At 41.5% G+C, this 14,278-nt stretch overlaps 1 protein-coding gene across 1 annotated transcript in view; it reads right to left on the bottom strand.

Moving 5' to 3' along the window:
• Positions 1-14,278, bottom strand: part of CACUL1 (CDK2 associated cullin domain 1) — an 84,760-nt gene that overhangs the window by 68,382 nt on the left and 2,100 nt on the right. The window contains exon 2 of the mRNA XM_084633830.1: positions 3,183-3,309. Coding sequence (XP_084489956.1) covers positions 3,183-3,309 — 127 coding nt within the window. The remainder of the gene's footprint in view (positions 1-3,182; positions 3,310-14,278) is intronic.

The raw sequence follows: 14,278 nt of genomic DNA, 5'->3' as shown, positions 1-14,278 counted from the left end.
AGGCCACTGAAGACGCATTTTGGTAGAATTGTCATGACAGACTAATAGCTCCTTCAGAACATTACAAAGTATGACAACAATTTTTACTATAGAACACATCTGTCCATCCCCTTCCAGGGCTCCTCCAGTGGCCACCTACACTGCAACTTCCCTATCCAACAGGTCTCTTAAAAACTGCTCCTCCTCCTCTTACATATACTTGGTTTTCAACTCAACTCCCTATAGTTTCTCATGTTTACTCCTCCATACCGAGGAGTTCAATCTTCTAGCATAAAGTCTAAAGAAGGAATGACCAGGTAGAAACATATCATATAATACATTAATGTCAGAAACAACATTTCTGTAATTTGGATGAAGAGAAATGGAGACAGAATAAGGCAGATGAGATTGGTTGTGTCAAACTGACATTTAGATAAAGACAGCACATGGCTGTGGGGTTTATTTGTTCAGACACAGCACAATATGTGGCCACTCCCACAATAAGTGAAGTGGACTGATTCATTTGAAATAGTACGTAATTTTACAAAGTTCTACGTGACATTTTGCAGGAATGTACTTTGAATTGCTGCTATATCTACTCCTGCCCTGAATTTCTGCAATCCTTTATGTAGTTAAACAGCTATAGTTGGACAATGTTAGTATATGAATATAGGTGTGTGTGTTTAAGTTTTTATTTGAAGACTTCTATTTTAGAACTTATTTCCCATTTTCAGATCCTGTTCTCACTTCCCAAGTGCAGGCTGAGTCTGAGTCACCACTGCTCTGATATCACTCTAAGGAAGCTGAAAGAGAATTTTACCAGACTGATGTTCCTTTTAGCACAGTCCCACACTTCAATGAGAGATTATCAACTCCCCAAATAGAACAATTAGAAGATAACTGAATGGAAAATAATCTGAGATTTGTAAATTTTCTACTGTTGAATAATGGTGATTGAAATTCTAATTTTTAATTAGATTTAAAGAGAGCTTATAAAAAGTACTAGAAGTACAACTGATCCGTCTACCTCAGATTTTCTTCCTCTGAGAGATGCTCTCTACAGATTGTGTCTTATTTTTAACTCCTCAGGGATACAGGAAAAATATTCAGTGTATAGGCAGACTTTATGTAAGTACTTTGTGTGTGAGAGAAGGATTGGCTACTTTATTTAGTACAACTTAGGTTTTAAGGTCCAGAAGGTCTTTGTTTTTCCCATCTCTTTCTCAGACAGCGAGAAAGATAAAGATGCGTAGCTGTTTATAGATTTGGAGAGGAAAAACAGTCTTCTGGTTAAGGCACTGGACTGGAACAAGAGATGTGCTTTCAAGTCCTGGCTCTCTTACTGAATTCCTGCAACACTTTGTCTCTTCATTTTTCTGTGTGTCAGTATAAAAAATATTATATATATATTCTTTCCCCTATGCTTGATCTACCCTGTCTATTTAGCTTGTAAACTCTGTGAGATAAGAATTGTCTCTTACTATGTGTTTGTATGGGGGCTAGAACACTAAGGCTTTGATCTCTGTTGGGACCTGTAGGCACCATCACAATCTGAATACTAATTGTTGCTTCTGAGACTAAAATCCTTTGGGAGCAATTTAAAATTATTTATCCTTATGATTAGTTTCTCATGAAAATATATAATTCATTCAGAAGTGTTCCAGTCCAGTGCCTTAACCAGAAGACCGTTTTTCCTCTCCAAATCTATAAACAATAAACCAATTATTTTTATTTCTAAAGGAGTAAAGAGTTAGTCTAATTATCTGGGGGAAAAAATGGTCTGGATTTGCTGTGTTTATTGTTTATCATAGGTCAATGCTGGTAGGTGCTAAGCTTGTCTTTATTGTTGGCTTTGTGCTCATTTGAGACTTCTAGATGGGGAGAACACCTGTTACTTCTAAAGAATGAAGATTCAGTTACCATCTAATGAATTAAAGTGAACTTATCCCTCTTAATTTTTGATACAGATGTTGCAGTCCAGAGACTGAGGAGAGCATTTTCTAAGAGCAGGGCAGCGGGAGAGAAGAGCAGGGTAGAGGTGATTAATTTTGTAATTATTGAAAAATTATAAATACTTTTATTAAACAGTAAGGCAGCAACAGGCAGTGCCCTAGATGCAATGTGGCAGGTAATTTAATTTTCCCCATCTGGCTCTTTTTTCTAAGGATCCAGCTTGGGGAAATGGGGATGGAGAAGTGGAAGGCTATGTCCAAGCGGGGGCAGTAGACAAGAGCTGAGAGGCCATAAGCCTCATGAAATAGAGCTGAAATAGGACTGCATTCCTGGCACCCATGCTTAGAACCCAGTCCTCTGCTAAGGAACATGGAAGGTGGCTTTAATCTGCTGGTGTCACTAGCAAGAGTCAGCCCCTTACCCAATAAAAGCAGCTGCATCTCTCCTCACCAGCTTTTCTCCGACTCCCTGAATAGCTGCCACCCACAGGGCAAAAACTCCCTTTCATCCCAAATTTAGAAATATAGATCACTAATCCTTTTCTAGAGGAGACTCTTAGCACCTTGCAGGATCAGGCTTCTAAGGGTATGTCTACACAGCAAAAAAACACCCACAGCAGTGAGACTCAGGACCTGGGTCAAAAGACTCAGGTTCATGCTGCAGGGCCAAAAATAGCAATGTAAGCATTTCGGCTCATGCTGGAGCCTGGGTTCTGAAGCCTGGTGAGGGAAGAGGGTCTCAGAGCCTGGGTCCAGCCCAAGCTTGAATGTTTACACTGCTACTTTTAGCCTTGAAGGGCGAGCTCAAGTCAGTTGACAGAGGCCCCAAGACTTGTTAAGATGGGGATTTTTTTGCTGTGTAACCATACCCTAAAAGGTTACTTGAGGCATTCACTCAACTTCTTACCATGATGCCTCCCTCAACTGCCATAATTAATGGTGCGTTACACACTTCTGGGTGTATTATACCAAAATTCTGTAGGGGCACCGTATTTTATTTTTATAGTTTTCACTTATTCAAGATGATCATGGTTTTGCTCTACGTAGATCAAGCATAAATGCATGTATTCCCTGACAGAAGATGCAAGGATATTTTTACAGCTTATTTTTTCCCATTCTAACCACATGAGTAGTAAATGGATTGCATTTTATATAATAAACAAAATCAATAACATATGTAGCTTGTAAGGGAGGATTTTACACATAAGTTCAACTGAAAGGAAGTTACGTAGTACTTAAAGGGTTCCTTACCTGTATATTTGTTCATAGGAGATAGGGATGTAGTCACCAGGACTCTGAGTTAAAAGCTGATCTATGGCACCGTCCAACTTTGGCCAATATGTGCTCTTATAATCTTCAATGGTTATAACATTCATTACTGTAAGGAAAAAAAAAAAGACAAAACTGTGTTTTACTGCACTTTTAGCTGAGGTACTCAGAGGCTGGTGAACTGTCAGCAATTTAAGATCACAACTGATAAGCAGGCAGAGAACTCCCTATGAATAACTGCATTTAATTTTTGTCAGGATACACCCATCTTGCACAATAGAGGTTATGCCCTAATTTGTATCTGAGGTTTACAAATGAAAAAGTTGCTAAGTCAGTGTTTTGTGGCCCCAGAAAAGAGTTACCAATTCTGCTGTGAAAGGGAAAATCACCATCCTGGAAGCTCCAATAATGACAAAATGAAAAAAACAGAAAGTGGCTCAGTGACTTAGCATATGACAAATTATGCAACTGTGTGGGAAACCAGAATTAAAGATTAACACTAAGCTCTCCCACACCAGAAGAACAAGGGTAGGCTGGGAGCATCAGTTTCCCAGAACACTCCCTCTCAACTGGTATGCGAACCACACCATCTTACAATGGACCATCAACACTCTTGACTACAAGGTTCATGGGTCAATGCAGCGACAATTTAGGACTTGTCTACATGGTGCATTAGTCCACACTAACTGTAGTGTAAATTCCAATGTGTGCCAGCATATTGTGTATTAATTGGCCGCTGTGGATCCTGCTGGTGCATACTCATACTCATGTCCATTCTGTGTTTCAAAATCTGTGGCAAGTCTCTGACCCCAAATCTAAACACTGACTCATGCTACAGCACTAAATATAAGCTGTGTAGACATTTGGGCTCAGACTGGAGCTCCAGATCTGAAACCCACCCCTTCCCCAGGCTTCAGAGCCTGAGTTCCAGCCCAAGCCTGAACATCTATGCAACTGATTTTAGTGCCATAGCCTGAGCTCAAGTCTCTACACTCACTGCCACCAGTTTTAAAACAGTGTAGACATATCCTAAAAGTTCCCTAGTGTGTGTTGATGTAGACCATTAACACGCACTAGGCAACTTTTTGTGCATGCCAGCAAGGGGCCATATGAGCCAGTTAGTGCACAACACACCAGTGAATATTAGTCTACACTGGCTGGGGTGTAAAATAAGGCACCATGTAGACAACCCCTATATCTTTCAGTGCCTTAGTTCTCCTTCTATAAGAGAAGCATAGTACACCCATACCTGGCAGGGATGTTGCAGGAAGCAATACATTAAAGATTGTAATGCACTCAGATATTATGGTAATGGGGGACAGAAGTACCTAGGACTATATATACTACTGAGCTCAACCACCATCCCACTTTTGTTCCTTGTGTCCTTTTCCCCACACACTTTGGGCATCCACACAGGCACAGTCAAGCCCCTAACATCTGAAATTAAAGCTCTCTCTTCTCAGACAAGGAAGCTTGATTAACTGCCCATGGAACAATTCCAGCTGTTCTAGAATGAACAACACCTTTTCCCTCAAAAATGCATAGTGTATTGCATTAGTAGAACCACTTTGCTAGCTCTTGCTCACAGGGAGCTTGAACGCAAGTTCCAACTAGCCCAAAGACACAAATAGTCAATACAATACATAGCACGTTTTTTACCAAATCTGAACTGATCTGTTCAAAATTGTATTATTATCTGAGCAGGAAGCTTGGTGCAATATCTTCATAAATGATCTGGAGGATGGTGTGGATTGCACTCTCAGCAAATTTGCGGATGATACTAAACTAGGAGGAGTGGTAAATACGCTGGAGGGCAGGGATAGGATACAGAGGGACCTAGACAAATTGGAGGATTGGGCCAAAAGAAATCTGATGACGTTCAATAAGGATAAGTGCAGGGTCCTGCACTTAGGACGGAAGAACCCAATGTACCGCTACAGACTAGGGACCGAATGGCTAGGCAGCAGTTCTGCGGAAAACGACCTAGGGGTGACAGTGGACGAGAAGCTGGATATGAGTCAGCAGTGTGCCCTTGTTGCCAAGAAGGCCAATGGCATTTTGGGATGTATAAGTAGGGGCATAGTAAGCAGATGGAGGGACGTGATCGTTCCCCTCTATTCGACATTGGTGAGGCCTCATCTGGAGTACTGTGTCCAGTTTTGGGCCCCACACTACAAGAAGGATGTGGATAAATTGGAGAGAGTCCAGCGAAGGGCAACAAAAATGATTAGGGGACTGGAACACATGACTTATGAGGAGAGGCTGAGGGAACTGGGATTGTTTAGTCGGCAGAAGAGAAGAATGAGGGGGGATTTGATAGCTGCTTTCAACTACCTGAGAGGTGGTTCCAGAGAGGATGGTTCTAGACTATTCTCAGTGGTAGAAGAGGACAGGACAAGGAGTAATGGTCTCAAGTAGCAGTGGGGGAGGTTTAGGTTGGATATTAGGAAAAACTTTTTCACTAGGAGGGTGGTGAAACACTGGAATGCGTTTCCTAGGGAGGTGGTGGAATCTCCTTCCTTAGAAGTTTTTAAGGTCAGGCTTGACAAAGCCCTGACTGGGATGATTTAGTTGGGGATTGATCCTGCTTTGAGCAGGGGGTTGGACTAGATGACCTCCTGAGGTCCCTTCCAACCCTGATATTCTATGCTCCTCAGAACACAAGAAGAGACTGCTTCAGTTCCAAATAGCTCACATTCTAAATGGACAATATAAATTCAAACAACATTTTGGAGAGGGATATAGTCAGAAACCATGAAGATATTTTAAATACTTTTCTAAATATAGCATCACTACTCTCTTTGGTGGATTAACATTGATGGGATTAGTGAACTAAACATGTTTTAGTTTGGGATTTGAATGAAGGGAGCATGGTAGCTTAATGCAACAAGAGGGAGAGGATTTCAGGCAAAACTTGCAACATGAAAGAAGACAAACACAAGAAAAGAAAGATACAAAGGGCATGGAAAGAGGTGCGAGTCAAGCAAGTGTCTGAATAGCAGCATCAAAAGCAGAACTGAATTGAAAAGATTTCTCAGTAGAATGGTACTTTACATATTTCTTCTTATAACATTTAGTTCAGATTCAGCAGTTTTGCTGACTGTATAACACTAAAATGCTATACTGCCAGCCCATCTTGGCAAAACTATTTGTTCACCCTCGCTTAATATTTGTTATACATTCTGTTCATTGCAAATGGATGGACACCAGAGGCTTTAGGACACTCAGCAGTGTACATAGCACGCCTATCGAGTATTGTAGCCTGCCTTAGCCACAGCTAAACCTTCGTTCTGACAGCACGCCACTCTACTCCAGCAAATCAATGAAGTAAAAGTTATCTATGACATTAAGGACTAGAGCCACAAAGGGGACAAACTCAGCATTACAATATGTAACATTTAGGTGCCCTGTCACTTAGTGGAATCCACGGCCCCAAGCTGGGCACCCAGGCTCCCTATGCAATGCATGGGGAACGTGAGGCATCTAAGAATGGGATCCACAAAAGCCAGCAAGCTGAGTGGGGAGCCGCCTAAGCTAGCCAACAGCAAACGCTGAGGAGAGCAATATAAATAATTAAATAGTCATTGGAATATAAGACCCAAGTTCAAATCCCCACCTCCTAGGTGAACGCCTCCACCACTGCGCTAGAGAATCAGTCTCGCTCTCTCTGGCACAAGGACTATTTAAGTAATTTATACAAAATGGAACAGCTTCAACCTGACAGAATAATACCCACACCAGTGTTTAGGGAGCTCACTTGGGAGGTGGGAGACCTGGGTTCAAGAGCCTGATCCAAATCAGACAGAGGGGGGGACCTGAACCCAGGTCTCTCACATCCAAGGTGAATGCTCTAACCCCTGGGTTATTGTGCATAACAGAGAGACCACCTCCTTCTCCTTGGATTTTTATGCATGGCCTGATCCAGTAGGATGCCTGGGAACATGTCTACAGGATTTGGCCCTGCAGGAGAGACAGGCAGGGAAATATTTAGTCTGAGCATCCTCCAAGGCTTAATCACCAAACTGCTCAGTGGTGTCAGGACCAAGGCAGCTATGTACATGGCCAGCAACAGAAATTTAGGTGTCATGGGAACTTTACAGGTGGGAATTTAGGCACCTACATAGTTAGGTGGCAGCTGACTAGGGGGGTTGAGGATTTAATTTCTGGATTTAGGTGCTCAAAGTGGCAATTAGGTACCTAAACTGCTTTATGGATCTAGCCCTAAGACTCATAATAGTCTAGTATCTGGGTAGCTGTTCTCAACAAAACCTTACATGTAGCTTTGGACAGCCTAATCTGCTTGTATTAAAAAGAATGGTTTGGTCACCAGAGAAAGAAGAGACTTTCATTTAAAGTCTCATCCAAAAAATAATGCCTCCATGCAGCCAACACTAAATATTAGTCCAAATCCTCGTGTAGATTTGAGTGTAATTAACTATGCTACCCTGACAAAGAGATCGAGTGACCTAAGAACTAATTTGGAACTACATGGAATCAATTTTTAAATGGAGTGATAAGTCCTATCAACTTTTTTGTGGCACTACAAAGAATTAAGCACTAGAAACCTGAAAACCTATTCCGTTTCAGTCTTTAAGAGGGCAGGGGTAAAGTGACACTTTTATGAATAACCCTCTGACAGAGGTAGCGGTTGCAGTGTACTAACTGGCTAGAACCTATAGATTCTGGAAGTATTGTGTAGTAGATTTTAATTAGAAAGCTATTACAAACCCTATTTAGTCCATTCAGGAGTAAAGTGCACTTGATTGCCACCACACAGCTTTCAACTGAAGCCAACCAAAATGTTTATATATCAAACGGTCCAAGGACTGTGCACTGTCCAATTCCTGCTAATTTTATTCTTTCCCTTAAAAAAAATAAGTTTCTCCAGAATTCTAAGAACTCTTGCTCTCATATACATCACATCCCTTTCTTCCCACCCATATCTACTCACACCAAATAAATGCTGAATTAGCACAATACTGCCTGATGATCAGTTCCGTAGGGGTAACATCAAGATTTTGCACAAACGGTTTTATCGAGAGCAAGGGCAGGATGGGGGTGGGAAGATCAACTCAGTGAGTTTTTAGGGTAATAATTTGTATTTTTTCCATTTGTTTATGAATATCGCACATATTTGAAAGTAAGTGTTTTTTGCTTTTTATTTTGTTTTTAAACCACCATCATCATTAGGCTCCAGTTTCAATCTGTAAGTGAAAACATTCTAAAATATCAGAAGAAAATTCTGGTGTGGTATGAGCTATACAATTCTCCAAAGGGCAGCTGATAACGTGGTTCTACATAAATCTGGCAACCTTTTTTTATTTATTTTTCAGTGTTGTATTCATCCCGGGGCTATTTCACATTCAAACCATACTAAATGTGAAAACTGCTGATCAATACTGCAAATTACTGATTACCAGCTATCACTGTATGATTTTATCTGACACACTATGACTACTGTTGAAACAAGTGATAGAAAACTGGTGATTAAAGGGACAGAAGTAAACCAAACAATTCCTCCCAGGTAAATTGTAAACTTTGCCAAGATTTGAAAAGTAGCAAGATAAAAGGAATTTTTCTACACTTTTTGAGATGAGCATTCAGTTTCTTCAGAGCCTAAAGTCAAATGTGCCAGTGAATTAAATGTTGTCTATTAAAGTGGAAAAGCAGAATGCTGATGAGTTTTATACTGCAACAAGCATTTTCAATGTCACGGTCATAACTGAAATACTGCCAAAAAATATTCACGTTCCAGGCCTTCCATGAACTCTTTCACATCAACTTCATTCAGAAGCCGTCCAAATGCCAAGAAGCAGCAAAGAGCAATCACTAATTGTCATAAAATAAACTTGAAATTGATAAGAAATCTGCAAAGTTCTTTTTATGCTAACCTCACTTCCTGTATAGCACAAAGTGACAAATTAAAAAAAGACTGAAGCACTTTGTCCCTAAACACTGTCCTCCAGACAGATTTAAATTCACAGATCCACTAATAGATCCTGCAAGTGAAGAAATTTTAAAAGGAAAAACTGAAAGAGTTAACATGGACATGAATGCAAGGTGATTACAGTTTCTAAATCACCTATGGGGACCCACTCCTTCTCAGAAAGAGCATCCAAACAGTGGTTGCAAACTATCATGATGGCTAAATGCTAAATCATATGTTCTGGGTCTTTTGATGTTCACAAAGGTCTCACAGTCCATGTGGATTTGTGAAGTGCATTATTCCAAAACAAAGTCAGCATAAGAGGAGAGGGGGAAAGCTGAAAATGCAGAAAGATTAATCAGCAGTGTTAAATGAGAGAGGTGAAAGCTTGACTGAAACTGGTTTGCACAGGGCCTCCAAGAGTAATGTAAATCTTTATTCTTAACTACAGTGCAAGTCCTATTTAATAGGTCTTAGGTAATTCAGATCAGGAAGAGCCAGTTGGAAGAAACTGCATTCTAGGCAATTGCAAAGCATAGTTGAGAGAATTCCAACTAAACTAGCAAAGCCTGCTAGATAGTGTCATTCAAATATACCAATACACAGTGGAGTCACATCTTACCCGGGGGTTAGGTTCTAAAGTTAGCACATAAGGCGAAAATCACGTATATAGTCAAAATTACCCTTAAAAATCCCTTAAATCACCCATAAAGTACAGTATACTGTACATGGTCTTGTGTATACAACCCTGTACAGTAATATGTATACATGTATAATGTAGACAGTAAATAATAAAGAGTATATATGCAAAATATAATTTTACAGTACTGTATTTTTAATTACAGTGGGTAATTACAGGGGGTCATCAGGGCTTGATGTCAGCCCAGGAGACAGAGGTGATGGAGAGTCGTAGACGAAGTGGTTGGCTCTGGTTCAGCTCGAGAAGTTGATTGCATAGTCTCATCTGCTGCTGGTTGTTTTTCTCTTGAAAAACATGGTGATCGGCAACTGTCGCTGTTGTCTCTTGAGCTGCTCAAACATTTCTTGATATGGTCTCAAATCGTCCATAATACTATGTGTGATTTTGAGGCTTTGTTCCATAGAGGGATCATATTCAGAAATTAAATCATTCAAGTGTTTCGCTGCTTGGAGCACTTCAGAAAATTTATGAAGATTCCAACTTGCTGGCTCTTCCTGGTCGTCATCATCATCTTCATCTTCTGTAGACGATTTTATCAGTTCCTCTAACTCTTCGTTAGTCAACGTTTCTCTGTGGCTCTCAAATAATTCTTCAATTTCTTCCTCAAGGATGTCGACGAAGCCATCACCACACACTTGCCTGGCCACCTGAAAAATGAGTTTCACTTCTTTGTCAATGGTCGGGAAACCCTTAAAATCATTCACACATTCTTTCCATAGGTTTTGCCAACATAAATTGACTGTTTCAGGCTTGATTGCATCCATTGCCTGTTTAATATAAGTGATGCAATTGGCAATGTTGAAGGACTTCCAACACTCCATCACATTAAGATTGGGACCGGCATCCATAGCGCTACGTATCCGTGAGAACGTAAACCTCATGTACGTGGCCATGAAACAGCGAATCACGCCTTGGTTGGAGGTGATATTGGGGGAGGGAAAGACGACTTCAACATCGTTATGCGCAAACCAGAGTGCCACAGGGTGGCCAAGAGCATTGTCTACAATCAGCAACACTTTAAAGTCAAGTCCTTTCTCTTCGAGGTACAGCTTGACCTCTGGAATGAAACACTTGTGGAACCAATCCAAAAATACTGCTGACGTCACCCAAGCCTTTTTATTTAATTGCCAGGACACTGGCAGTAGATTTTTGTTCTTGTCTTTTAGGGCACGGCGATTTGCAGCCCTGTAGAGTAAGCCCAGCCACATTACCACAAAACAACACAGTCACACGGTCTTTAGCTGCTTTGAAGCCAGGGGCTTGTCTTTCTGATTTCGAAGTGTAAGTGCTGTTGGGCATTTTTTTTCAGAAGAGCCCAGTCACATCAGCATTAAAAACTTGTTCCGGAAGATAGCTCTTTTCTTCTACGATTTTTCTTTAATTATTCAGGGTAGGCTTTTGCTGCCTCTTCACTGGCAGATGCAGCTTCACCGGTAGTCTGTACGTTTTTGCGTTGAAGCAGTTCCTAAAACTGTTAAGCCAGCCTTGGCTGGCTTTGAATTCCTTCTCATCAGAAGGCTGTCCCTCTTTGGTGGGAGGTTTGAACAGCACACAGAGGCTAAGAGCCTCTTCTCGCAACGTGTTGCCATCGATAGGCACACGTTTACAGTTCATGTCTTCCAGCCATAAGTTTAATGCCTTTTCAGTCTTCACTGAAGTCTTACCATGCATCTGGCTTGTCATCTTAGCAGTTTTTGGAGCACTTGATGCCACAGCATGACGAATTTCTCTCTCTCTAATCTTGATGCTAGATTCTTTGCGGCCATATTTACGTGCCATGTTGGAGACCGACATACCGTCTCTAAGTCGAACACAGCCAGTTTTTCCTCCAGCACTGGAGCAGATCGCTGTTTCTTCAGCTGAGCACCAGATGAAGTAGTTGGCTTGCGTTTAGGGGCCATGTTGTACGAAAAATACGTACAGTATCTTTAAACACTAGAATCACACTCAGCGTGGCGAGATGCTCACACTATGAGAGGCATGCGGGAACTGAGACTGACTGAGGGAACAGCAGATTCAAGTTTCCCATCTCACGCTCACTCCAGGGCATAAGCTCATTGAGTGGAATGGTGGGCGGAATCGCCCACACTATTTACAGGTATCTTGTTTTTTTTGTTTTTTTTTTTTTTTGCAGAGCGCATATAGTTGAATTTGCTTAAGTTAAATGCACGTATGATGCGACTCACCTGTATCCAAGCACACCTTGCATCTCATACTTTTCTTTTATTGTTGTATGAATAAAAATAACTCTAGTATTCCTCTTGCAATCACCATTCACAACTATAACAAATTAGTTCTAAGAATGAATGCTTTTGGAAAACATTCTGTCATATACTGTATGAAGAGTTTACCTGTAGAAATTGCTGCTCTTCATATGATGACCATTCCCCATTGTCCTTTGTTTTTAAACAAAGTAGTACAGAATGTTAAAAGAATGTCCAATGGCATTTTTCCCCAGCTATACCCTGGCATAACGTAGCAAAATTATGAATCCATTCTGTGGCTGCATTACACACCACTACTTCCCACTCACTACTCAAAATGCTTACCAAGAGTAAATTTCAAACTTTTGTCTACATCAATGGATTTCTTACACAGAAAAATGAACACAGAATGCTTTATAATTAAGTTCTTACATAATTTGGGTAAACATACATCAGCATATCTCAATCATCCTGCTGCTATCTGCACTGCCAAACAAGGATTTATTAAGCTGAGCAACAAATCCATATTAGCCATGTTTGCAAGCAGAGCTAAAGCCAAACTTAAAACAGTTTACAGCCACATTGTGCGTTGATGCAAACTGCGCTTTACCCATTTTCTCTACAATTATCCTACGATCTGATTACAAACACAATCGATAAGTTCTCAATATTTTAAGTAAAACAACATGAACTGACTCTCTAATGACCTTAGGAAAAAAACACTATAAAATGAACGGCTTCTATAAATATTAGGTTTAGAATCATCTATCTGGCGATGTACAACAAAACTCGCAACAGAGAAGTAACTTCTTTTAAGTCTTTTATAGGAACAAAAGGAGGACAATGTGAAATTAAATATGCAACATCAAGTCTATCTAGTTTTAGGTCTACCAACCTTACCAGAATATCATTTATATATTAAAATAGATTTGACCTCCTGTATGTATTTTAAAACTGCAAGATTGAAGAGTAGTTTAGACCAGCATTTCTCAAATGCTGCCAAAGGTGGATTTTTTTGCAGCCATGACAGCCTCTAAAGCACGGGCAGAGTGGGATGGGGGCGGGGGGGGGGGGGGGAGAGGAGGTGCTGGCAAAGCAGCAGCCCCTCCCTGCAGCATCCAGCTGTTGCTCCTGAGTAGCTGTTACCAAGGGCAGCGAGATGTACTGCTTTGGTGTTTACGCTGGTGCTGCCAGTGGGGATCGGTGCCCTGCATTGCACAACCTCCTTGGGGGCTCTGGGCAGCACCTCTGGAAACAAGTGGGGCCAGTGTCGGAGGCAGCTCCTGTCAGTGGAGGCAGCTGTGGCACTCGGTCACTGGGGCGCTCCCCTGGGCATCTCCCCTGCTCCCACCCAGCTGGGGCACAGGAAGCCTGGGACTCCACCGGTGGCTGGTGAGTTCCCAGCCCACCTTCCCCACGGAGGGCTCTCGCTGAAGCACCAGAGGAGGCAGGAACAGAGAGATGGATTGGCACTTTCCCTGCCTGGGGCCGCACCTGCTGTTTACAGTTGCCTTAGATACCACAGCTGTTCAACAGGCCTGGCAGCTCCCCAGCAAGGTGAGGGACTCCTGTTCCATGACACACACTGAGCACAAGAATAGAAGCAAAGTCTGGGTGTACTGAATGGGGAGCTCTATTTCCTACCACCTTCCTACTGCATAAATAAATTACAATGATTTGGACGTGTATATGTGCATATTTATTTGTTTTTCCTAAAATATTTTAGGAAAAATTGTCAGAGTGGCCACCAGCAAGAGTTAGTGGCCACACTCTGAGGCCACCAAAACATTTGTTGTGAGAACCCCTGGTTTAGACAGTAAGCTGCTGCTGAGGTGGGGAAGGCAGGAGAGAAATTGTTGGGTTGTCCCTCCTCTTCCATCTCCTCACTCCCACACACTTATCTCTTCAAAACATCCTCAGAACATACCTGTGGAGTAATTATTATCCCCATTTTTCAGATGTGGAAACTAAGGCAGAGAGATTAAATGGTTTATCCAAGACCAAGAATAGAGTCAGTGTCAGAGCCAAAATTAAAACAAAAGGAGTTCCTGGCCCTGCATTCAGATCACAGTGCCTCTATAGACTATGCCATTTGAGCAGCAGCTGCAGAAGCTAAGATCTATGTTGCTCATGTACACATACCACCAACGTTTATCTGTCATAGGCCAAGATGATCTATCACAGGGTTCTCAACCTTTTTCTTTCTGAGCCCCCTCATGCTATAAGAACTCCCCAGCCCACCTGTGCC

The sequence above is a fragment of the Lepidochelys olivacea genome (genome assembly GCF_965140295.1).
Source record: "Lepidochelys olivacea isolate rLepOli2 genome assembly, chromosome: 7".
NCBI classification, from domain to species: domain Eukaryota; kingdom Metazoa; phylum Chordata; order Testudines; family Cheloniidae; genus Lepidochelys; species Lepidochelys olivacea.
The sequence above is the reverse complement of the archived record's forward strand: the minus strand, read 5'-3'. Positions and strand labels throughout refer to the sequence as shown.